General features: G+C 43.3%; 1 protein-coding gene across 2 annotated transcripts in view; it reads left to right on the top strand.

Annotated features, from left to right (window-relative positions):
- LOC128456979 (gamma-aminobutyric acid receptor subunit beta-2-like) overlaps positions 1-23,810 on the top strand; it is a 51,310-nt gene that overhangs the window by 9,819 nt on the left and 17,681 nt on the right. For both annotated transcript variants that reach the window (XM_053441437.1, XM_053441436.1), the window contains exon 4: positions 13,378-13,598. In XM_053441437.1, coding sequence (XP_053297412.1) covers positions 13,378-13,598 — 221 coding nt within the window. The remainder of the gene's footprint in view (positions 1-13,377; positions 13,599-23,810) is intronic.

The following is a 23,810-nucleotide window of genomic DNA, read 5'->3' as shown; positions in this document are numbered from 1 at the left end:
CGGATATTCACTATTTCCCAGAAGCCCCGGGCGTCGATTTCTTGAAAGTGTTTTGACCCATCAGGTAAATCTTGTGAATAAATTTCAAGGATGAGGAGGAGAAGGAATAAATAGCAGGATACGTTTTTAATGTAGCCTATGCAAATGAAGGTAATAAGCTTATTCGCACATCACATAGGCTAATGCTTCTAGACAGTTTTACTAAAATTAAATGGATTAAGTAAGTGAAGTTGTCAACACATCAGCTATAGGGTCATTAACTTTTATCTCACCGATGATGGGAGCAGCAGTTCACTCAGCGTTGGTGTGAAGGACCGAAGACGAACTGACAAGTCGGAACAAAGTTTTGTTGTTGAGACGTGAAAAGTGTTGCAGGAATGGTTGTCGGTCAACTTGGTTCTCAGCCGCTTTCAGTTGAGTCATCAGAGAACAAAATACTCAAATGCTTCACCTGCACCTCTTCAGATGAAACCTGGCCTCTTCCAAACTCCGATCCGAACTCTTGAAGGTGGAGAAGGTGTCTCCTCAGAGAATCCTCTCGTTGGAGTTCAATGATCTCCAGTTGCATCCTCTCATCGAACTTCTGCCACGTCAATGGAAAAGGGGAGAACTGAAGAATTTCATTTCTTTCTCAAAGGCTGCAATGTTGTGGGGGAGCTGATTGAATTCTGTCAGGAGAGATATGATCGACACCATGTTCCATCGCTTTTGCTGAGAGGGTTGACATTTGGGAGACAGTGCGGTGAGCCGGGACACATTCAAGTTTCATTGTTCCCTCTCAGAGAGACATGTAATGCTTTTAGTTGCGTGTACATTTGAGGCAGCAGCTGATCTCTGCCTCTCAGGCGCTTTTCAGTGTTTTTAGTTTTGCACTTCCAACCATCGTGGCTCCTCAGTTCAGTTCATGAAGGGGTCAGTCCTTCTTTTTTGAAAACTGGTCACATCTCAGGGACTGAAGCCGCTGCGACTGAGGCTGGAACTCTCTGCGATGGAGTGTTCCTGCTTAAATTAGGTTGATAGGCTTCACCACAGTGTTCATCACATCACTGGCCTGGGCTGCCTCGGCACAGAGCTCCTCTTGGTGAATAACAGCATCACTGCTACTAAGAACCTTCATCCACACCGAAGACACCATCTCTCTCCACTCACAGATGTCGTGGGTGATGCGAAAAGTTCCGTTATATTCAGAAACAAATCCTAAACCAGCAGCACAGTATTTTGGAATACAGGACTCATTGGTGAATTCAGGTTTAAAGGTCTTCTACACAATTGAAATGACCAACAACCAGCAGATGTTAGCAGGTGTTAGCGGCCGCCAGCAGATGTCCGGGACATAACTTCCCTTAGCACCTTAGCATCATCAAGTGTTTTGGCCTCTTGTTCAACGACACAGGTCGAACTGGAGGGTAGGCTGAGGCTAAAGGTCAATCTGACTGGCTACTGGCTCGTAAGGCAGTTTTATGAAAGCCATTAGGCCGCTCGGTAGATCAGACATCATTACCTCTATGTCTTTTGAAACTAAACACGGTCCCATTTTAGAACATAGGACAAGATAGAGAATATCCCTTGTATGTTCTACCGCAATTAAAGTTCTGAGTAAAATAGAAATGCATTGGCTTTCCCATGTGATGATGAGGCCACAGTGTTTTGTCTGGCTGTTTTTTCTGGACATGCTGACATCATTATATTTCTTTTGAGACGATTCCAGTGAGGCACTCTTTAATTAAGTCATAGTCCAGAGAAGGGTTTTCCTTTGCAGGACAATGAACTGAGCTGTTTTAGCCAACGTGGTGAACGCTGCTGCTGTTTCTCACTCTGTGCCAGTGTTTCATTTTCATAGTGTCTTCTCACTTTATTAAACATTAATCACTTCACTGGACTCCTCGCAAATCAAACACACTTCCTCTGGGGTTTTCTGATCATCTTCCAACCATGTCAGAAATTTTCAAAAATCCCTTCCTTAATTTCTGTCTCTTCAGTTCCACGATGTTCAATCAATAAAGGCAATATTTTCATTGGTCTAGTGAAATAGCAGCAACGTCTTGTGTTCAAACTTTTTAGAGTTAATATATCACAATAATCTTAAAAACTATGTTCTGAGAGGCCTTATTGCCCTATGTCTTTAAAATTGCCACAGCTGTTGATGGGTGAGGGTCTGGGACAAAGGAGGTAATGTGAGTATGATACGATTTCTTCTCAGCCAAAGCAATAACTGAGTCCTCATAGACTAATACAACTAATTTGTCATCTTTTCATGAGCTCCAAAATATATTGCTTCCAACACGCTGATGGATTTTTTATCACTCCTCTGTGGTGTAAGCGTCCCTGTTCTGTGTTGTGTAGAGGAGATAACACTCATCACTGTGTGGGAGCCTATTTTTAGACTGTTAATCAAGGTAACATGTTCAGACTGACACACTCAGCATGATATCCCATAAAGTGTGAGTTGAGTGAGATTGCTTCATTTCGGCTCATCCACCTGCAGTCACCCAACAGAGGTCAAAGTGATATGTGCGTGTGTGTGTGTGTGAAGGGTGTGAGTGTGCCTGTCTGTGTGTGTGTGTGTGTGTGAGAGAGGGGTGTGAGTGTTCAGGCAGGTTTGTGTATTTGGTTTATTTTCTGTTGTCAAACAACAAATAGTGGCCTGCGGTCGCCAGCAGCGCAAACATTTGTCAGTGACAACATGGGTGTTGTTTGAAAGGCTTTAGTGCCAATGAGCAATCACAGAGAGATTTGGGAGCTTTGTAATTGGTTAGCTGCCTAGAAGTGGTCTCATATATGTTCCCAAGGTTTTATTTTATCAAGAGTGCTTTCAAACATATCCACCAATCCTTAAATCCTATCAGAGAAAAGGAGAAATTGTGCGTTTTTTTTAAAGATCTTTGTATCTCACTTTATTTTGTGTATTTGAGTTCCATGTGTCGCGACCTACCGGATGAATAGATTTCCATACGAGGCCCCGCTGCCCCGTCATCTCGGCCTTATTATAACTGGTCATGTGGGTCACTGGGATTTGTCTCATGTCTGGGACTAACACAGATCTCACAGTGCATGGAGCTTCATACTGCCAGCTGTCGATGGAGCACCGGGCTGGATTCTGCTTTATCACAGCTTGTCAAAATACAAGAACTTGATAATGGCCAAACCGGAGAGGCGGCGGGTGTGGATTGGTTTTCACAGCAGCCGAACATGACACTGAGAGCTGATAATGGGATGTTGTCGAGAGATTTAATGCGGCGCTTCCTCTTGTTTGGAGCTATACTTTGGCCATCACTTCACTTTCTTCAGCTGGCTGTGCATTGGGCTCATATTTCATATAATTGCATTTTGACAGTGTTCATTTTGAGCTTTGAGTTGAGTATCAATTATTCGTTGTGCAAAATCTAAAGTAGAAAAAAACGAGTGTGCTCTGATCCTCATTGCTCGAGGTTTTAAAAGCTTCCCTCTGTCTTTTGATTCCGTGAAGTAGCACAGTTGGGAAAATTAAGCCGGGGACGAGTGCTGCCGGGCCACGCTGTGCTATTCTATTGAGTTTCCAGCTTTTTGAAAGATCCAGAGTTGGAATTTTACTACTCAAGGAAAAGATAAAAAGAAAGAGAACCTGGATGAGAGGTTAGCATGAGGTTTGAAATGCTCTGCTCTCTTTAATAATGCATCTGATAAATGGCCGTCCCTCTCCCATTTGCATTTGAATAGATGGTTCTTTGGATTATTTTCTTGTAACGCATTTGTTTTATCACCTTCTGTCCAGACAGAACAATACAATAAGTTATGTTCTCTGCATGATATCAATATGAACCCAGACCCCTCTCCGTTGATCAATATCAAAGTTTTAGAAAGAAATACAACAAAATACTTTTTGCTGTTAGATTTGAGTGAAAACAAGTCAAAGTACTGTCGGGATTGTAGATTGTGTTTTGGGCCGAGGGCAATGAAACGGAAATCAGGTCAATAATCTCTCCCACCAGTTAAAGAGGTCAGATCGGGTGAGATGAGGAGAAACAAATGACCCGGGGAGGATTAGTGTTGTTCACGATGTTTGCTTAGTTTTGTGTGAGATGCTCTTTCATTTCCGAGAACAGTGGGTATTAAGGCTTCTTCACATCAAGTTGTTATTACTTTTTTGTGACATGTAGGAAACCACTACTGTTTGTCGTATAAAGTTTGAACATAAAATACAATCAGAGCAACTTAGTGTTTGACAACGGACGGAAATATCGATGAAAGTATTATTGTTATCAATCCAACACAAAAGCTTGCACCTTCAGGTTTTAGTGCAAACCTCTGCCACAACTCCATCAGAGTGGAGGAGGATGTGATTTTATCTTTGGTGTTAAAAGAGCCAAAAAGTAAATGGCAGTAAATGTCAAATGTTGCGGGGGAGTGTCAAGAGTTTATTCTACAAGAAAATACACACTTTAACAAGAGAGTTCGACAATTCACTGTGTCACAGTAGCCACCACGTTTACACACAGTTTTAAAAGTCATTAGAAATAAAAGCAGTTGGAGTTTCAAGCCAGTTTGAATGAAATATATATTTTTTCATACTCTTGAATGATGAAAGGATGAAAAGAAGATGAAAAGAAGAATAGGTGGTTTTGAAAAATGGCTACACAGCGATCCAACCCTTTCTTTTATGTCACATCCATCAATATGTTTTTGTGTTTTTGAAGGTGCTGTTGTGAAGATAAACCGAATTACTTTCCACAATAGCATGTCTCTATTGTTGCTCTGTCATTGTCACGCACACACACACACACACACACACACACACACACACACACGCACACACACACACGCACGCATGCATGCATCCTGAAGTCGACACCTTCCTAAAGCGCCCCTGCGTCTCTTGTAGGTCAGTCCAGCTGTGAGGAGATATTGCTTCTTCAGGGGTGTCCTTGCCCAAGGAGATCCTGTATACAGGCCATCAAACCTGGACTCACGCAACAGGAGAGGCCAAACCCCGATAGACACACAGACACACATGAGTAAACTGAATTTGTGGTTCCGATGCAGGAGCTGATAAACCGGTTTTCTGCACTCGCTCGGGCTGTAGATGTGCAATCGATCCACAGATGTCCATATATTGCATTATCTCCTGATTGACAAAGTGTAGATGTGCTGTGCTCTTCTCACTACTCCGTCTGAATAGCAATCGGCCTCTTCCTCAGTTCCCTCTCTCTTACATAATGCATGAGGACTCCTCAGGTGGATCGGTGTGTTTTTGTTATGTGAGTTGTGTATCATCAAAAGACAGCTGTCCAACACCCGAAAGCAGAAATTTGGCGAGTTTGTCATAGAGGGACAATACACCTCTGCTTCTTTAGCAGGATAACGACTCAAACACAAACACACACACACACACACACACACACACACAAACAATCGTTTTATGCAGGAGAAGCGGTAAGTGTGGCCGGCTGACCTTTTGTCTCGTGTGAACGACGGCTGAGATTGAAACCTCCATCACCTTCCTCCACATCTTCTATTGGGATTCAGACACCGAATATTAATCTGCGCACCGCTGTGCCCTCCCTTCCCTTTCACACCAAGCCCCCTCCACAACCACAACCACCTCCTCCATCACCCCCCTCTCCGAATTGCCACTCTACTCCACTCCTCTCCAGGGACACAAAAGGGCCTGCAGATGCTCCAATCGACTCTAATAAATTGTATGTAGTCAGTTAAGCTGCCCGGCTGCCAACTGGCAGAGCTGTGAACCTCTGCTTCGGGAGAGCTCTGAGAGAAAAAAGGAAAAAAGAAGGTTCCTCTAAATTTGATTCACCTTCAGCAGCGAGGGCTCTTGAAAGCTGTGTCCAGGGCAGAGTAAATGATGAACGAGTATGGAGGGAAAAGGGGATATTTATATGTTTTTATAAAGAAAGAGAGAGAGAGAGGTGGGAGACACCAGGGAAGGAAGGTAATCAAACAAAGTCATGGCTTTATTGAAATCTATCATCTAGTTTCCAACATGCCACCAGGAAATGGTCTTAATGGAATAAAATACAAAAAAAGTGAAAGCCAAGAGAGTTTGGGTCAGAGTAATGCCTTTGTTGGAATTTAATCCTAAGACTCTAACAACTGACACATATGAAACAATATGAAACAGTCTGGCTGAAAAGCAATGTTTTGTAAAATCTCTTTAAAACACATAAACAGATTCATTTAATTGGAAATTATTAATTAATTGATTGTCTATTTGTTGTTTGATTGATGTTTTAAAGGCCTGTGTGAACATTTTACAACCAGAAAAGTGATTGTTCTCTGATGAACAGAATATAATAGAAAGTGCTTTTTAAATATGTCTGTGTATGTGCAAAAAGTGCTACAAAAGATACTTTAAAAAGGACAGTCACATCCAAACAGACATATTTAAAAGATAACGTTTCATTAAACACAACAATCGAATTAAATTGATTGATAAAACGTTGGCATCAGGACACTGTTTGAAAATCACCTCAGATATACTGTTCCTGTCACGGGTTTGTCTCGTTATATCTATTCAGATATATACGTGTTTCTTGTTTCAGCTGTCGATCCGACTGCCAGCCTTATTCATTCTGGAGCAAATGGGCCAAATGCAACCCCTGCAGCCGCCCCTGTGTGCGTTCCTGTGGCAGATTTACTACACGCGGCGCACAAGCTGTTCCAGATACGGAGCCGAATCCTAAGGACTCAATACTCAGAACTCCGCAGACTGGGGGAATATATGTCACTCAGCCCTGTGGGGAACGAGAAATGTATTATTAGGCCTCTTTTGCAAATTCTGTGCCCCTACGCCAGGTTCCTCGTGCCCCGGGGCTGACGGCACTAAGGACAACGTGAGACGGGAAATTGAAAGGCACTCGGTGTCGTGGAGGGGTTTTTCTGTGGAGATCTTAAATAGGTGGATGATAGAGTGCAGTATGGACATATGGCTGAGTGGCGGTGGGATCACATTTCTCCCCTGCTGACGGTATTTCAAAGAGAGGAGGGAAGGAGAGAGTGAGACGGACGCAGAGAGGATGGAGGCAGAGGAGGGTTCGGAGGCATTAAGATTCAGCCCCACTCGTCAAGGTCACTGCACTATAGAAATAATTTAAAGCCGCAAATCCCTCTTTCACGTTTACAATTACACCCCAAACAAACACACTATTATTCAAGATCCAAGTCCCGTCATAACCACGTGGTTTGTTTATATAAAATATCCATCATCCGGTTGATTGGCTGCCCTTTTAACCTAAATGAGCCATTTTTTGGAAATGAAGAGTCCCAGGCTTTTACACAAGGAAGATTCGTGAAGGAGATATTTAAATCAAAATCTTTCACGGGGCCCAACCTCGCCCCTCCGAGACCGATCCAGCATCTGCCATGTTCTCTGCAGCCCGCTCCCTCCGCTGGCTCTGTTTAGTGGTAATGATCGAAGCCATTCACACACTCCTGCAGCGTGTTACAGCATCCCCCCCCCCCCCCCCCCACCCCTCATCACCACATGCAAATAGATGCAACAGGAGCTGTGTGCGGAGGAGGAGGAGATGGAAAGATGAAGAGGAAATAGATGGGGCAGATGAGGAGAGGGATAAAAGAGGAAGGGGGGGAGAGGAGAGCGGTGGGAGGTCATCGCATGGTGCCGAGGACCGGGGGCCTCGGAGTGGAGAGCCGCGAGAATAAAAGCAATTTGCATCATCGTTCAACTGAGCTTTCCGACGCCTTTCATTTACCCCCCCCCCCCCTTTCAGCCAACTCACCACACTGTACCGCTGCTCTCAAATTGAGAACTGACTTCAAGGGCAGTGGGGAAGAAAGAGGAAATAACCAGCACTCATTCTCATTCTGATCCCTCTCTCCATTCTTTTCTCCCAGCCTCCGTTCTTTTCCTCCTCATCATCATCACTGTCTCCCTTCAATCATGCCTCATCACTCCCGAGCTTTTACTCAACTATTTTCCCGCCTCTCTCAATATTTCCTTCATCTCCCTCCTCCTCCGCCTCCACTCGGTTCTTACACTTTGCTCTCCACTTCATCAAGAGACGATTTTGAGTGAAAACCCACAGCATCGGTCTTTTGTTAAAAAAATGGCCAAGGTGGAACATGTTGATTGGATAATAATTTATTTATATTGAATTATGAGCTCTGGCACAAGTGGTCTGACATTGCTATGTGATCACAGAACCACGTGAGGAGGGTTGGAGTTTGTATCAATGTTTCTTAACCTCTTTTTATTATTTGTTTTTATCTAAAGAATGATCCGGCCATTGATAGCTCCTTTTTGGCCACTTGGGGGCAGCAGAAACAATGCTCTGAATAAAACATTTTAATGTTATTAATCTTTAATCTGATTTACAAACAGTCACTCTTTTACATATTAGATAAAGCCCAAATGCAATTTATTCATGGCTATGTATTTATACACCTTTCAAATGTAAATCCAGGCATTTCAGTTCCCTCTCCTTTGCCGACCAAGTGAAATATCTGGTATGAAACAGTATGAAAGTGGAAACCTAAACAGTTGTTCTCTCTCCTGGAGATTAATGGGCGACTCTATATTGTCCGTTGGTGTGAACGTGAGAGTGAATGATCGGTCTCTGTATGTCGGCCCTGTGATGTCACCACATGTCAGCTTGGACAGTCGCCAGCCGTCTGCGACCCTCCCAGGATCAGCGGTTTATCAAATGAATGGAAAAGGGATGGATTTCTTTGTTGGTTTTGAAGATTATATTGTTATTGTTAAGTTATATTGAGAAAATGGTGCTACAAAAGTCCTTACAAGTCACATTCAAGACAAGTCAAGACATATTCAGGACGTGTTTTAATACCAGGTATTGATCGGATCTCTCAGGACAGATGTTAATACCAGATGTGAGCAAGCTGAAATTCACCATAAGGAGCTCAGTCCTGTGTTTCTTGTTTAATTTCAATTTGAATCCCAAAAGTTTTACTGCATATCAACTAACCAAGTTCTTCACTTTTTCCTCTCTGTAAAACATTTAGTATTTCTCATCCAATGTTTACTTTCCAGTACAAATATCCATATTTGAGAGTTGAGTCTCCGAGCTGAACTTGTGCGAGTGCCAAGCTGACGAATGCTGACATTTTATCTGCAAACATCAAGTTGTGAGGTTTAATCCTAAAAAAAGTACTTTCAGTCTGTTCTAAATATAGTTTACATTTGCAAGTACAACTCAATATTGCAGTAGGAATACTCTATTCAGTCTGCAGTACCAGGTTGTTTTGGCAGGAAAGGTCTGGACAGTCCCGACCTGATGTAGAACGCTCCTGACGTGACGCTTGGTGGAATTCCAGGTTCTTCACTTTCCTCTTGGCTTTTTCCACAGCTACTCGATTCCCTCTATATGCTTTTCATCCACCTTGCTCTCTGATCGTTTGCTTCTGTCCTTTAGAGAGCAATCCTATCCCCCCCCTGACACGTTTTATTGGGTTTTTCTCAATTGAAAATCCAGGACTTGGCTGCTCCTCCGTTTCTAATCATCCTGCTTCTCCACTTTATTGGTTTGGACCTCCTTCTTGTCCCTGTTCCCAAGTCATCAAGTCCCCTCAGGATCTACCTTGTGTTTGTTAGGGCCTGGTCATCCATTGAGCCTCTCTAAAGGTTATAGAGGCTCTGGATTCCTTGTCTACATTCATCCTCATGATGAAGAAGGAGGAAGAGATTATGATTTCCTTTTTTCCGGTTCCTGGCAGCGGGTGGTGAAATGAGTCTTTTGAATCCTCCAGATTAGTGAGTGATCGTTCCCTTGACATGATCCGTAAAAACAAAAACAAAAAAAAACACTAAACAAGAAATCTTCAAAACGAGGGAACACAGTGGTTGAGCTGCTGGACATCACTCGATGGTCTCAAAGGATTCTCAGGTTGTGATGCAGCTGTGAGTGTCTGTCTGGCAGCTCGGCAGCACAGAGCATTCAACTTCCTTCTCCTGCATCTCTCTCTATCTCCTTTTCCTTATTCTCTCTCTTTCCCTCCAACATTTCTTTTTTTGTGCTGATGCTCATTATGACCGTTGTTATGACAGCCTCCCTTGCACTTACATGCACACAGCTGCCGCAGCTATTCTGGTGATTTACAGCACCCTCCACCCACAGAGAGATAAAGAGAGACGTCCACTGTGGCTGTCTTTAAGGAGAGCTTTATGTTCACAGTAAACTGGTCACAGTGGTACCTCCGCGAGGCCGGAGCCGCCAAGCAAACCTCTGCATCAAGTAGATGGGTGAGCAGTAATGGGCTCTCAGGGACGACAATAGAAACGTTCACTCAGTTAAATAACTCGACTGTCACTTTATTCCTCTAACTTTTTCACAGCTATGTACTTCGAATAAAAAAAAGGCAGAGGCTGTCATGGGGAGACTCGTGCGTGTGCGTGTGCCACCACGGCTGATGATTTTTTATTTAATATATCTTATCTCTGCTGTTACATGTTGCAAACAGATTGTACGACCATGAGAAAGGGAAGCTTCAGCTTTTTACTTCTGTACCTGATCATTGTTTTATTAAGATGTGTAGAGCAGCTCTTGAGGTATAAGTGATGTATTTGTGTCATCATCTTCGATGTCCAAATGTCTTACAAAGTAGGAGTAAATACTGTGGGTGCATCTGTGTGCACTTGTGTGTTTGTGTTCCTCTCTGATTCTTATGATGTGTGTGAAACGACGAGTGCAGAGGAGATAGTTTTCGGAGGACGGCATGGCAACAAGCATCTCTCCAGCCACACGTGCGGTGGTGAGCGGTTACACAACCACAGGCCGGGGACGCGAGTGTTGGGGAAGGCAGCACGTGCAGTCGAGAAATCATTGGTGCAAAGCAGGCGTCGAGCCGCCGAGATCTAAGAATTCGGTTATGTGACGGCTGATTGCGCTGAAACCGAGAGAGCGAGCGACTTTAAAGTCAACACAGACGTTTTTTTTTAGCTATTTTTTACGCTGGAACCTGCCGCCTCATTTTTTATTCTCCCACATCTAATTAAGCCTCTACAAATGTCCCCCGTCAAACTGTCCTGAATTAGCCATTCCGATGTTTTCAAGGCTGTCAAAAATGAAAGTTGCATAAATCCCAGACTGTGTTTGACCCATGGATTTTACTCAGATCATTCTTTTCCCATTCCAAGTCCAATTATAGCGCCGCGTCTCAGAATTGCCACTATACTATTTATGTCTTTGAAAAACTTGATTCTCAAACTCCTGGTTGTCAGCACCCCGGGCCAAATAAGATGCCAACAACAACAACAACAACAACAACAACGTGACATAACCTATTTAAGTCACACAAGGATTTCACTGAGAAAAAGCTGCTCCCGTTTCCCCGACTCCATCCAGTCAGTGCACGAGCCTCCGGTTCCCAAGGTGCGGCGCCATGTCAGATCTGTAGCCGACGGGCATATTCAAAAATGCATGTTCAGCCTCTTTGCCAGGAAGTGGATGTGCCAGTCATGACAAAAAAGTTCCCTGAGACAGCAAGTTTATTTAACTTGGTTTTTCATGGATGATTGGTAGGCTTCTTACATCAGTGAGCTACATGAGCAGCGCACTGCTGGCTGGACTGTTTTATGATGTCCCAGATTTATCATCAGGGAATTCAGCTGCAAGTTATCAAACCTCCTCTACTTCCTCTATGAATGATTCACCCACTGTATGATTTTTCAGAGTGTGCACATGTATCTCAACAGTACGAAAAAATGGTGGTAGGTACAATCAGTGATCTGATCTTCACCAATTAGTGCTTATATATAGACACACAGATAGTATGGACATAAGGGGGAGGGGGGGGGGTATAGAAAGGTAACAGCTTGTGGAGGAAGAGACAAACAAACATAACAAAATAGTCTTGACACTAATTATAATGATGATAATGAAATAAACAGAAAATCTAGTTACACAAAGACACTTTTGTTTAAAGAGATAAGATTGACTATACACACTGTTTGGGGTTGTATATATATTCATGGGGCTTTACAGGTTGTGTTTGTTATTTGGTTTTGTTTATTCATTCACATATTTTTTCCGTTCCGGTCTTTTTTTTCTTATCTGAATAATCTTATCTGAGAGTGAATTTACCGACCTGAGTAACTGACCAATACATCAGGAGTTTGTAGGATTGTTTTTATGTGTATGTGACATTCAGTGTATTCTGGAGTTTAGACGAATGCATTTCCTTCTATCACAAACATCTTCCACACCGATTTCTTGAATACTCAGAAACCTGCATCGCTCTTATTATATTTCACATATTAGCATTTGAACCGTTTGGCCTTTTCTCCGTCATATTGTAAACACAAATTGACCGACCTGCGCTGTGCACGGTCGTTCAAAACCTTGATCCCACGCTCGAGAAGCGTGAGACGGTCAAAACCTCCACAGGGAAACAAGTGCTCGGACAAGCTTCATCCTCGTCCTCGCCCTCACTATCCCTGAGAAAAAAAGACTTCTCATGTTCATCTCATCTTCAAAAGGAACCTAGTACCACAAGCATAATAAGATATATTTCTCTCATTTGAAAGTAACATGCATAAAATGTCCAGGACACTTTGATGTCTGCCTCTGCGATGTAAAGCAGAGAGTCCCTCAGAGGCAGATGGGCTGCGTGTGCAGGGTAGACCCCCGCTCTCACTTTTGATGCGATGTGAGAGCGGGGGTCTACCGTTCCAGTTCTGGGGGGAACAAACAGGAGAAAAATGGCTGAATGTGTTATGCGGGTGCAGCTCATTTCACAAACAGTGCTTGATCCCGGATAGACAGCCCCTGTCAAAGCAAGTAGAGCATGTAGAGGACGGTTTGCATAACAGATTCTCGAGGTTGCTCCGAGGCTTTTTTAATTTGTCTGAAACATGTGGCGTCTCTTGCTCTCTTCCGCTCCCCCCCCCCCTGTGTTTTTGCACGAGTGTCACACATGCACAAAAACACACAGAAAACAATCAGCATATGTTTTTTTTCTGATATATGAACAGACACAAACTGACACACAAACACAAACACAAACACAAATCCTAACCATCTGTCTCTCGGTCTCGTCCCCTCTGACACGTACACACTCTTTCACACTGTCTGGCTGAACCTCATGTTTCCACGAACAGAAGGAATTCCCCGCTGCCGTGTACCGAGAGTTTTCCTGACCTGTGCTGCTTCTGTTCTGTTTGCTTTTAAGTGAACTTCATCCAATATTGAAGCCCAGTCTGGTCTAATTTGAGAGCGTGCAGTGGAAACATATTACAGAGCAGCTGTGTAAAATGGTTGCTTTTGAGACTAACTGTCCCCTTTTCTCTTTTTTCCCCCCCTCCCCCTCTTTCATCCCTCTCTCTTCCTCCCCCTCCCACCTGCCGTCCTCCTTTCTTGCCCCCCCCCCCTCCTCCTATGTCCTCTTTTGCTCCCTCTGTGCACTTTCCAGGACTACACTTTGACGATGTACTTCCAGCAGGCCTGGCGAGACAAGCGGCTGTCCTACTCTGAGATCCCCCTCAATCTGACCCTAGATAACCGGGTGGCCGACCAGCTCTGGGTCCCCGACACCTACTTCCTCAACGACAAGAAATCGTTTGTCCACGGCGTCACGGTGAAGAACAGAATGATCCGGCTGCACCCGGACGGCACCGTGCTGTACGGCCTGAGGTGAGATATCCATCTCTTGAAATAACACCTGTGACAACACGACAAGGGCAGGAGCTCAGATATTTACATGTACAATCCAATAAACACACAACTCCTCCCACGTGCTGCATGAGAACCACAACAAATAATGATCGACTGTGTGGCGCAAATTCTAGTAATTTACGCTTCGAGTCGTCTTAATTGAGTTTCTTTCAAAATCAAAAACAATCAAACCTCCACCAACTTTAATAAGCAGTGAGTGAGTCAGTAATTGGCTAATCAGAGCCATGATGGAGAAAAACAACTGACGTGAGCGGCAACATCGTCCCTGAGTGAAAATGAGGATGTTGATGAACTGACCTACTTGTGTCCTCATTAACAGGACATGCACACACTGCCAACTACAGGCATCTGTATTGGAATCAACTTGTTAGAAAGAAGCAGACACGCTTTCAATACATCCAGGTATAAAATCATACATTCATTTAAATTTTTTAATGATTAACTAACGGTTAAACCAATATTAAGCAGTTCAAAGCGCTGCCAGTGCTAATATCAGTATAAACACTACATGGGTGAAAGTTTGGCGGCTGCAGCAGTAACAACAGATTAAATACTTTTTTTCTCTATTTGCAAATCAGTGTGATGGCTACACTTTAGCACCACAGCTAACGGAACACTGTTCGCCCCATGGCTTCAACCTTTTATACCTTTTCCAGCCCCAGTTTGTTTATTCCTTCCATCTGTTCCCCGGCTGCACGGGCCCCTCACACGCCCACAGGAGGAGAGGAAGACCTCGTTTAGTTTTCTTTCATCCTTTCAATCATAAAAAGCTATTAGCAGCGTGTTGAACACTCGACGGTGTCTCCTGACTGGAAAGTGGCATCGCTAATTGTGATTTGTTGGAGTTGAAACATAAACCTGTCAGAGGATCGAAACATCCATTCGTCTCAGTCACCCGACTCGACCAAGGACCAATACAAAAAAACATAGGCTTGTAATTTTGATTATCTTCTCAAACACAGTGTGATGGATGAGTGTCTCAGCTACAAGACGTGGGAGTGCAACTTAAAGAAACAACAGGTTTCCTTTTACATTTGTAATCAAATCTTTCCCCAAGCTCAGACATTTGCACATGTTTTATGTTTGTACCACGCTTCCCACCTGATTTTCCAATGCCAACCCCCCCCCCCACACACACACATACACCCGTTCTACGATCGTGAATTGATCAGCCTGTTCCCTGGAGCTCCGACCTCTCTGAGTTAACATGATGACTGTTCACTTCTCACACCTCGCTGGTGCCTCATCAGTTCGTTTCACAAATGGGCCTCGGATGCACAAACTCTATAAAGAAGTTATTGAAAACCATAACGTCTTAATGGCCATCACGGCAGCGCCTCGGCACCGGTGTGGGAGAGTGAAATTAAATAGAGGCGGTCGAGAGGAGACGCTGAAGGAGGCAGAGCAGCGTTAAGGAGACGGGAAGAGAGAGAGATCTTGTCGGTAAAGCTCTCTCCGGTCGTCTCCATCAGTGCTGTCCGTCTTCATCGCCCTCTCACAGCGTTCAGCATGTTTTCAATTGGTTCAGATTCCTATCACAAGGGTTCGTAACGTCTCTCTCACCATCTTCACGTAAACCAAAGATACGCCTGCCAGGATTGAAGTGTTTGTGATTCCAAAAGAAACACAAAGAAGTGTTGTACAGTCACAGCAGGAGGAAGAGGAGGAAGAGGAGCAGGAGGACGACCAATCTTATAAACTGATAAAGAAAAGCAAACGATATTAAAGAATTAAGAAGTATTAAGAAGACGTACAGCACAAAATCCTATGGGCTGCCATTTGTCTTCCAAACATGATAATCACATTCTAATCCCTGTCTCCCGACACATTCATTTTATTTATCAGACTGAGGCCTTGAGATTTCTGAGCAGAAAATGAATCCTTTGGAAAGATGCTGAGCTACATTCCTGGATTTATCTTTAAAAAACTTTATGACTCTGCCTCACATTTTTTGACAGTTGTTGGTTTAGTACATTATCATGGATCATAGCTGGGTTAGAAGAAACTTGCAGACACTTGATTTGATGAAAGTCACGTTTCACACTGTAAACACATCATCACACAAAGCCATATCTGGGTTTTTAGGACGTTGATCTTTTAAAATATCTTGAGGTTTATATCAAAGATGGAGTCTGTGTCATTCCTAGATATACTGTACAGTGACTAGTCCTCTGATTTGATGTCCCAGTCCCCTGTGGAACATTAAACATCACATTCGTCCACATAGTAAACACAATATCAAGCAAAGGACTTTATGGATTTTGAAGTTCTTTGATGATAATGTGGTTTTGAACTTTTGAGGTGTATTGCAGTCGGGGAAATAACAGAAACATTTTAAATAAAGGTGGGTTCTTCCTGGATATACTGCACCATGAATCATCCATCAGACTGAAGCCCCAGTCCCCTGGGATCAGTTTGACACATGTAAAGTAACGTCTTCTTAATTAAGAGTAGTGCTTGATTGTGGATTTAAGTGTGTTTTGTATACTTCACTGCCGATTGTCGAGAACAGCAAAACATGGACAAAAGCACCAAAGCGCAAAAAAAGAAAGCCATAGAAGCAGCGGCAGATGCGAGGGACAGATTATACTGAAATAGTTCAAATTGTCCTCGTGTCAGGCCATTTGAGTTGAGAGGGATAACGTACAGTATCAACCCGAACAATGAATCCAATATGCAAATGAAAAAAAATATATAATCACTTGGAATATGGGTCCGGACATTTACGTTGGCCAAAGTCGTGACGCAAAGTCGGCACAAATATTACTTTGGCTGAAGTGGGATTAGAGTGAAACTGGGAGAAGAAATCCATCACCCTGGACACTCAACATCATGTAAGTAGGATGACCAGATTTTAACAAGTCCAAAATTGGGTCAAGGGATCTTCGGCATGTCTGCGGATGCTCATAAATCCAGGGAGCACATGCAGATACAGCATATCACTGTCCTCCTGAAGTCTAATACAATGTATGCAGCTCACTCTAATTTATTACGTCAATAAATTAGAGTACATGGAACTTAAATGGTCCATGTGATGGTAGTTGGGTCATCACAGAGTCAAGTCGTAAAGTAGTCAAACATGATTTATAAAAGGGGGCAATGTCAATGATGGTTCCTATCTCTGACTGGATGAAATTATGATTTCCAAAGATTATTAAAACATATGTATAGATTCATAGCTCAAGGACAAGGTCAATTAGGTTGATATTTAAGGAAGAGGTGATTTGATTGATGGAACCAGGAGGGAACAGCCAGTGTGGCTCTGTCCTACGTTCAACAATACACCTGTCAGCCCCTCCAGAGCTCACAAATCAACATGCAGCCGTTATTTAGTGGACACACAAACAGAAATGTAAAAAACGACAGTCTGCAGTTTACGAGGAGTTGCGTGTCGGAGGCTATTTATAGGTGAACGACAGCCTGGCAGAGAGAGTTCCTGGAGGCCAGTCATCACGGGGGGGTCGTAAAGTATTTACAACACAACACTCCATGATGAGCACTGAGTCACCCGCCAGAAAAACACACAACGTGGAAAATCACTCAAATGCAATGTGATAAAAATTTACTTTCTACTTGTCATAAAAAAATATTCCATGAAAAAGTGCAAAATCTGAGATAAACTTCAGCTACAGAATATGGATTGTACAATTTACAGAAAATAATATTTATTTATGTTTTCTGAAGCTGTTGAGAAGGACAACACAGAAGCTGCCATTTGACCTACGACCTTTTGGCCCACAGTGATGCAAACAGTAGGGAAGTTAACTTTATAAAACACACTTTCCACAGAGTAACGTCACCGAGTGCCTCAGAAAGAAGTGTTGCAAAATAAACAATCACAAAAAAAACTCGAGGCGAGTTGCTTTTAAAGGACGTCTACAGAGACAATGTGAACATCACAGTCAACAGGCGACAGTTAATCTGTTTCAGAAACACAGTATACGTCCTCTAATAAGGAAACGGGGGCCACATTATCCATGTACACAAACAGCAGGATGCATTGTGGGCCGGAGAATCTTTTCATTCAGGCTGTTTATTAGAAAATGTGATTGGATGCAGCGAGTCCTTGGATGCTGATAATAGGAAAGACACACACACACTGTCACACACACACACACACACACACACACACACACTAAAAAGTACAAACAGCTGATGAATATTTACCCCACATATTTACTTTATAGGCCATTGAGCTGCAAATTCATTCAGAGGATCCATTATCGTGGTTAAAAAGGCAAAAATCACACCGACCCTTCTCCTTGGGCCCCCCGCCCCCCCCCTGTGAATGAGCGACGGCAAACAGCAGACTTGAGGAAGTGCAATAACGTGAAAGACAAACAACAGAGGTGGCTCTCTGTGTTTCCCGGGCAGGTTAAGCTGGTGACGGCTCATCCAAACGAGGGGTCCTTGCCTTTGTTATTCATAGCCGGTTATTTGCCGGAGGACAGGCTTTCATTTTCTCGGCAGAACAGACTGTTGAGTTGGTCGCTGAGGATTAGGAAGCACAGGGAAACTGCAGGGATATTGCAGAAGCGAACAATGATATCTATCAAGTAGATGAACCGACCGACTTAAAAATCAATATCGGCTGGAGGGGAAACATCCGAATTAAACGGCAAAGATGATATTTTGCCTTCCGTCGCTCGGTAATGTTGTGTTTTACGATTCAGCGTTACAGCATCCAAGTGATTTGATTCCGTGGGCATCCTCCTCCCGGTTTTTTCTTGGTAGGCTGTGGGTGGGAAGCAGCTGGCAGTGGGGTGAGTGCTCTCTGAATGCTGTCATTATCTCAAATATCAGATAATGCGGCTCCAGGAGAGCACGAGTGGTTTATGGAAAGGAAAAGGTGGAAACAAACTTTTGTTTTTTAAATAGATCATGCATTCATGTTCAGTAAAAGAAAGGATTTAATATACAGAACGGTTTATTGCCAAACTATGGCTTAACTTTAACCGCTACACAATATAGTTGAGATAAAGGTTAATCTGTAACGGGAGAAATCTAAACCAGTTCCTCTGACTTCAGTGATTCCGAGTGATGGCTGAGACAGTTTTTCAAAGCCTGTTCCAGAAAGTCTTTTTCAGTTGAAACTCTTGAGTTTGTAAACCTTGCCATTGGAGAAAACTCTGAGTTTTTCCATTCCAGGAACTGAAATGACTTTACCTGTGAGTCACGGTAACTCACTGTGTGAGCTCACCTGCCTGCTGGAGCGTTTTCCTTCAACAAACCAGGAGTTTCTCTCCGTCAGCTGCCTGAGCCCGAGGAAGCTGCTCTGACACGTGGCTTCATGTCCTCACTCATTCAGGAGACATCAGAGTCCATATCGGAGCACATTCATTTAGCAGAACTTTATGTTGAGAGATTAAAATATACGATTGGACATTAGTTTGGTACCCGGGGCCTATTTTTTTTTTCTATCACTACCACTCTTAATATCAATCAGTCATCAGTGAGAGGACAGAGGACAGAGACAGAGCGATTTATTTGTCCTTGTGTTCTGCTGCATATGACAATGATAAACAATGGTATAAATATAATAAAAAGTGAGTGTATTATTTTAAAACAATGTAATAAACGCTGAATAGTCCCTAGTCACTTTTTCTTCATCAAATCATATGAGGCTGCTCCTGGATCAGACTGTAAGATTGTGAGTCTATTATGAAGTCTTTAACGTTTCATCTTTATTTTAATTTTCTGTTGTAAACGGCACTATATCCCCATCGAGTTACAGCTGAAAAAAACATATGTTTGAACATTTAATCTAACAAACATTAAGATTTCAACAATTCTGCAAAAATAATGTGGTTTAAAAAATAACAGTTTTTACTTATTGAATCTTTTAAAGCTGATGTCCTTTTAAAGATATATATGCATTGACAAAGGTTAAAAGCTTTGCACCTCCAACGGTTGAATAAGGTAGCTCTGTTCTTTATTTACCTGGTGGGAATCCCTATTCTGTGACCACACACAAGTTAAAGAGTGAGTTGCTTGAACTCATATCAGCTGTGCTTAAAAAAGAAAACTCAGAGTTCTGTGTTAGGCTGAGACTTTGTTTCCTTAAACCAAACCCTGGACCCATTTCAACCGTGAGCTTCCTGTTGTGTTAACAGATGCAGCCGAGGTATTGGGGGCTTAGGAAATACCGACTAGAACAGAATTGGAGAGAATAAAGCGGATTTATTGTGACACAGTATTTGAAATGTCCTGAGTTGCCGCTCCGTTCTGAGTGTGTGACCCGACAGTCAACCCATTTACCCGGCCTGAATCCAAATGACTGCTGGAATCCCTTGGGGCTACTTGGCCCTGATTTGAACCCCGCAAGTTTTATCCGTGCAGGAACAGAGTCTCCGAGCAGCGTCTGGTAAATGTGGAGGGTCACTGCAGGTGATGCAACATATGGGGCTCAGTCGGGGCGGCTAGGCAATGTCCTTGGGCAGTTTCCAAGCAACCGGGGGACTACACTAAAACTGAGGGAGAAATGCGGCTGTGAGTCATTTAATGGACGGGACGAGCGGGAAAGTACACGCGGGGAGACGGAGAGCCAGACGGCTGCATACGTGATTGGGCACTTACACACAAATCCAGCTGGCAGCGGCATACACAAACAGAAACGCACACACGTGGCCCCCGCGCGAACGTGCACAACCTATACCTTCACCGCATAATCCTTTCAAAGACTCCGCCCGGGGCTCCCGCTCTCGCTCTCTCGACACAGAGATCAGAAAGTTGCCAGAAAGTGACCGGCAATTTACTCCTTGGCTAAACACTTGGAAGCCAGGCAGCCGGCAGCGGATCCATCAGAGAGAAATAAACGCTGACAAAGACAGAGGCAGGAAAAAGGGGAATCCATCTAAAGCTCTTAGGCTCAAACAGCCTTCCTGTCTCACTCAGGGAGGTGGAAACCCCTGAGGTGTGTAATATGAAACAGAATGTTAATGTTAGAACTCTTCCCTTTGAACTCCTCTATTGCTATTAAAGTGCAGAGACGTTAGTCCCCTCTCTGTCTCACCTGACGTCCTCCGTCCTCCCAGTGTCGCTCTGTTCCTCCTCTATGGTCTCTGGTCACCTGACTGCCACTTCCTTTATTTAAAGAGACACAGGGTAATATACATAAGTGACTGAATCTGTCTTTCATTCAAATATTATAACAGTAAAAAACTACTCAGGATCAATAAAGCAATTTGACTGAAGGAGCCTGAAGTTGTTGAGGCTAGATGCTTTGTGCTGGACGTGAACACCAGGTCCTTGAGCAAAGGACACATTGATGGTGTTCATTTTCTCCAGAAGACGATAATTATTCAACTGAAGAAGCTGTTTGCCAGGAAACAGGAAGCCATTTGACCTACATAGGAACCATAACCCTGTGAACTCTGCAGTAGAACTGGTCCATCGATGCCCACACTGACATTTTGTTCTTACCGTGATCTAATTTCTGACATTCTTTTTCATCACTATTTGCCAAATGAACACTTAAAACAAATTGATCCAAAAGATTTTGAAATACACAAACATGAGAGTATTGCTTAACACACCACCAGTTGTTAGAACTTTTTAGTTTTTGAGTAATGCCTATTTTTCTCTGCTCCTCTGATGTCACTCTCTGGCACCACCATGCATTATCAATATGTTTTGCACTGTGCGCAATAAGTAATGATGGAGTGATGAAAAAGGCTGGGAAATCTGTACTTGACATCAGCCAACTTGCTTCATGAAGCATGTTTCTGACAATTTCTTTGGAACACTGAACATTGTATTTTGTGCAGGAGGCAGCAGGAGGAGATAAAGTAGAACTACATATTGTTTCTAGTACAACAAAAATCCAAGCTCTGTGAAATGAAAAATAGTAAATTTATCATCCTCAGCACAGAGTCTGTTGTGGTTTGGGTCAGTATGGTCCAGCCTGTCTGCCATATGGGGCCTGTGGTGAACTTGGACCTGGATACAGATCATTTACACAGAGAATAGGATGCGTTTTCCTCAAAAGACAAATTACAACTTATTTGAAAAACTGACCACAAGAGCTTTGTGAGTGTAGTTTCACTCTTTCAAAAGCTTTCTGCCAATCATATCACGTATACTATTTTGAAAGTTGTCCAATATGCAAGTGAATGAGTCTGGGATGGACTGGGGTTTAGAAATGCATAAATTATGAGATGCAGAAAACGATTGGCGCTGCGGCGGCTGTTGGTCCGAATAACAGAAAAGAGGGAAGAGAGGGAGAAAGAGAGAGAGAGAGAGAGAGAGAGAGAGAGAGAGAGGCAAAGAGGGTGATTATCTCTGCTGTGTAACACAGAGGAATGGACTCAAGATGAGCCGCTCCTCTGGCACAAATTTATCTATGTTGTCAGGTGTGCCTAGACGATTACCCACCATGCTGCGCTGCTCTGTGGCAATTCCCTCGGTGGAAGTCAAGTTCTCGAGCAAGACCAGAGCCGGGGAGAGAATGGCAGCCTATTACTCACAGCCCTGTCCTCATGTCCCCCTCACAGTCTGAAACTGACTCATGGCCGGCTCCTGTTATTCTCCTTTACGAGCCATCCGTGTCCATTTGTTTTGATGGCAATTGGAAGGCTTACTGCTATTATGCTGATGTATATGATAGAGGCACAGAAGCAGGAGGCCACGGGCCTGTGGTCACTGCTGTTTACAGCTATCAGAACACTCATCATGCTGGAACTTTTCATCTAGTTTATTAGATTAGGTTTATGGGCAATCAATTATCCAGGTTCAATCTGCTCTATTTTGTTTGTCTTGCAGTTTGTGTACCTGCTTTAAAAAACGTTGTAAGGCAGAAGGAGGTTTCAAGTAGAACTATAAAGACACAGGTGATGAATTTGATTTTTCTTTGTCAGGAAATTCAGTAAGTAAGTGTGTTTAATAAATAAAGGTTAAATGTCAAATCATTATTTCAATTCTGAATTGACTTACATGAATTACTTTTTGCTTGATTTGGATACTATGTACAACATGTAGACTCAAAATCACCTGTTTACAAAATCTAAGGTCAAACCATGAAATCTTCCTAATATATCAAATTAAATCAGGTCTGGATTTCATCCTTTATAAAGTACCAAACACGTTTTACCTTTCGCTCATCACTGACTGGAGTTAACCATAGACCATTGGATTCTGCGACAGAGAGAGAGAGAGGGAGAGAGAGTAGAGTAGTGAAGCCTCGGGTGTCAGCGTCACGCTCCAATGTCCTGTTTGCCTCAAAGCTCTTGTATCTGTCTATACAATCCCCCCTCAGGCCGTCCCAGTTGAAATGAAGATAATAATCTACAACCTTATTGATCCCTCTCCCTCAACACGCTCCATAGAGTCAGGTAGTGTTGATTTGCGGCGCCACAGGTGCTGGAGGAAACAGCCCGATTCCATTTCAAGCTGCTGCAGGATAATACGATTCACATTTGTCATTTAAAGTACGTCCTTAGACGCGACTTGTTAGCAGGAAAAATAACTCTGAGACCTTTGGCGAACACTTTTTGGACGAGATGGATAACGTTGCTAGGGGCCTATATCCCATTGGTCCCATGCTATGCACGATAAAACAACTCCCTGGATTTACACGGGCCTCAGGACGGACCAGTCCGGCTTATTAACGTGTGAGATACATCCTGTATTCCCTGAATGCTTCAGCCATTAAAGCTCATCGGTTTCTCGAGATGCGGAGGGGAGATCATTTCAGGAGCTTAAGGATCCAGCCCTAATGAAAAAGCCGACGCCTCACGAACAAGTGAAAAGTGTGAGATAAACAACTTAAACAGGAGCAGAGCTTTGATATCAAAGTGGAGAAACAAATGAAAGAACCTCCCACCATCTCTTTTATTCCTGTTTATTTATACAACCTTCCACACTCGGTGAAAACAAAGAGATGTCAGTCAAATCAAGGGAGGGAGGGAGAGAGGGGGAAGGAGTGTGTGTGTGGGGGGGGATGGATGACTTTGACGAAACTCGACACTCAACCGACGCCTTGTAAATCACACGCTTGGTGAAAGCTCTGTGACAACGAAGAGATGAAATATAACTGAGGTGGCAGAAGTTTGTGAAGTGACCACACGCTGTTAGAACTCAAAGATATATTAGGAAGCTTTGTGCTGCTTCCTCTATCTCTTAATATTAGTAGCCGAAGATGTTGCGATCACTTTCGAGCAATAATCTTGAATT

This window comes from Pleuronectes platessa, chromosome 15 (assembly GCF_947347685.1).
Source record: "Pleuronectes platessa chromosome 15, fPlePla1.1, whole genome shotgun sequence".
Taxonomy (NCBI): domain Eukaryota; kingdom Metazoa; phylum Chordata; class Actinopteri; order Pleuronectiformes; family Pleuronectidae; genus Pleuronectes; species Pleuronectes platessa.
This window is presented reverse-complemented; position numbering and strand designations above follow the sequence as displayed.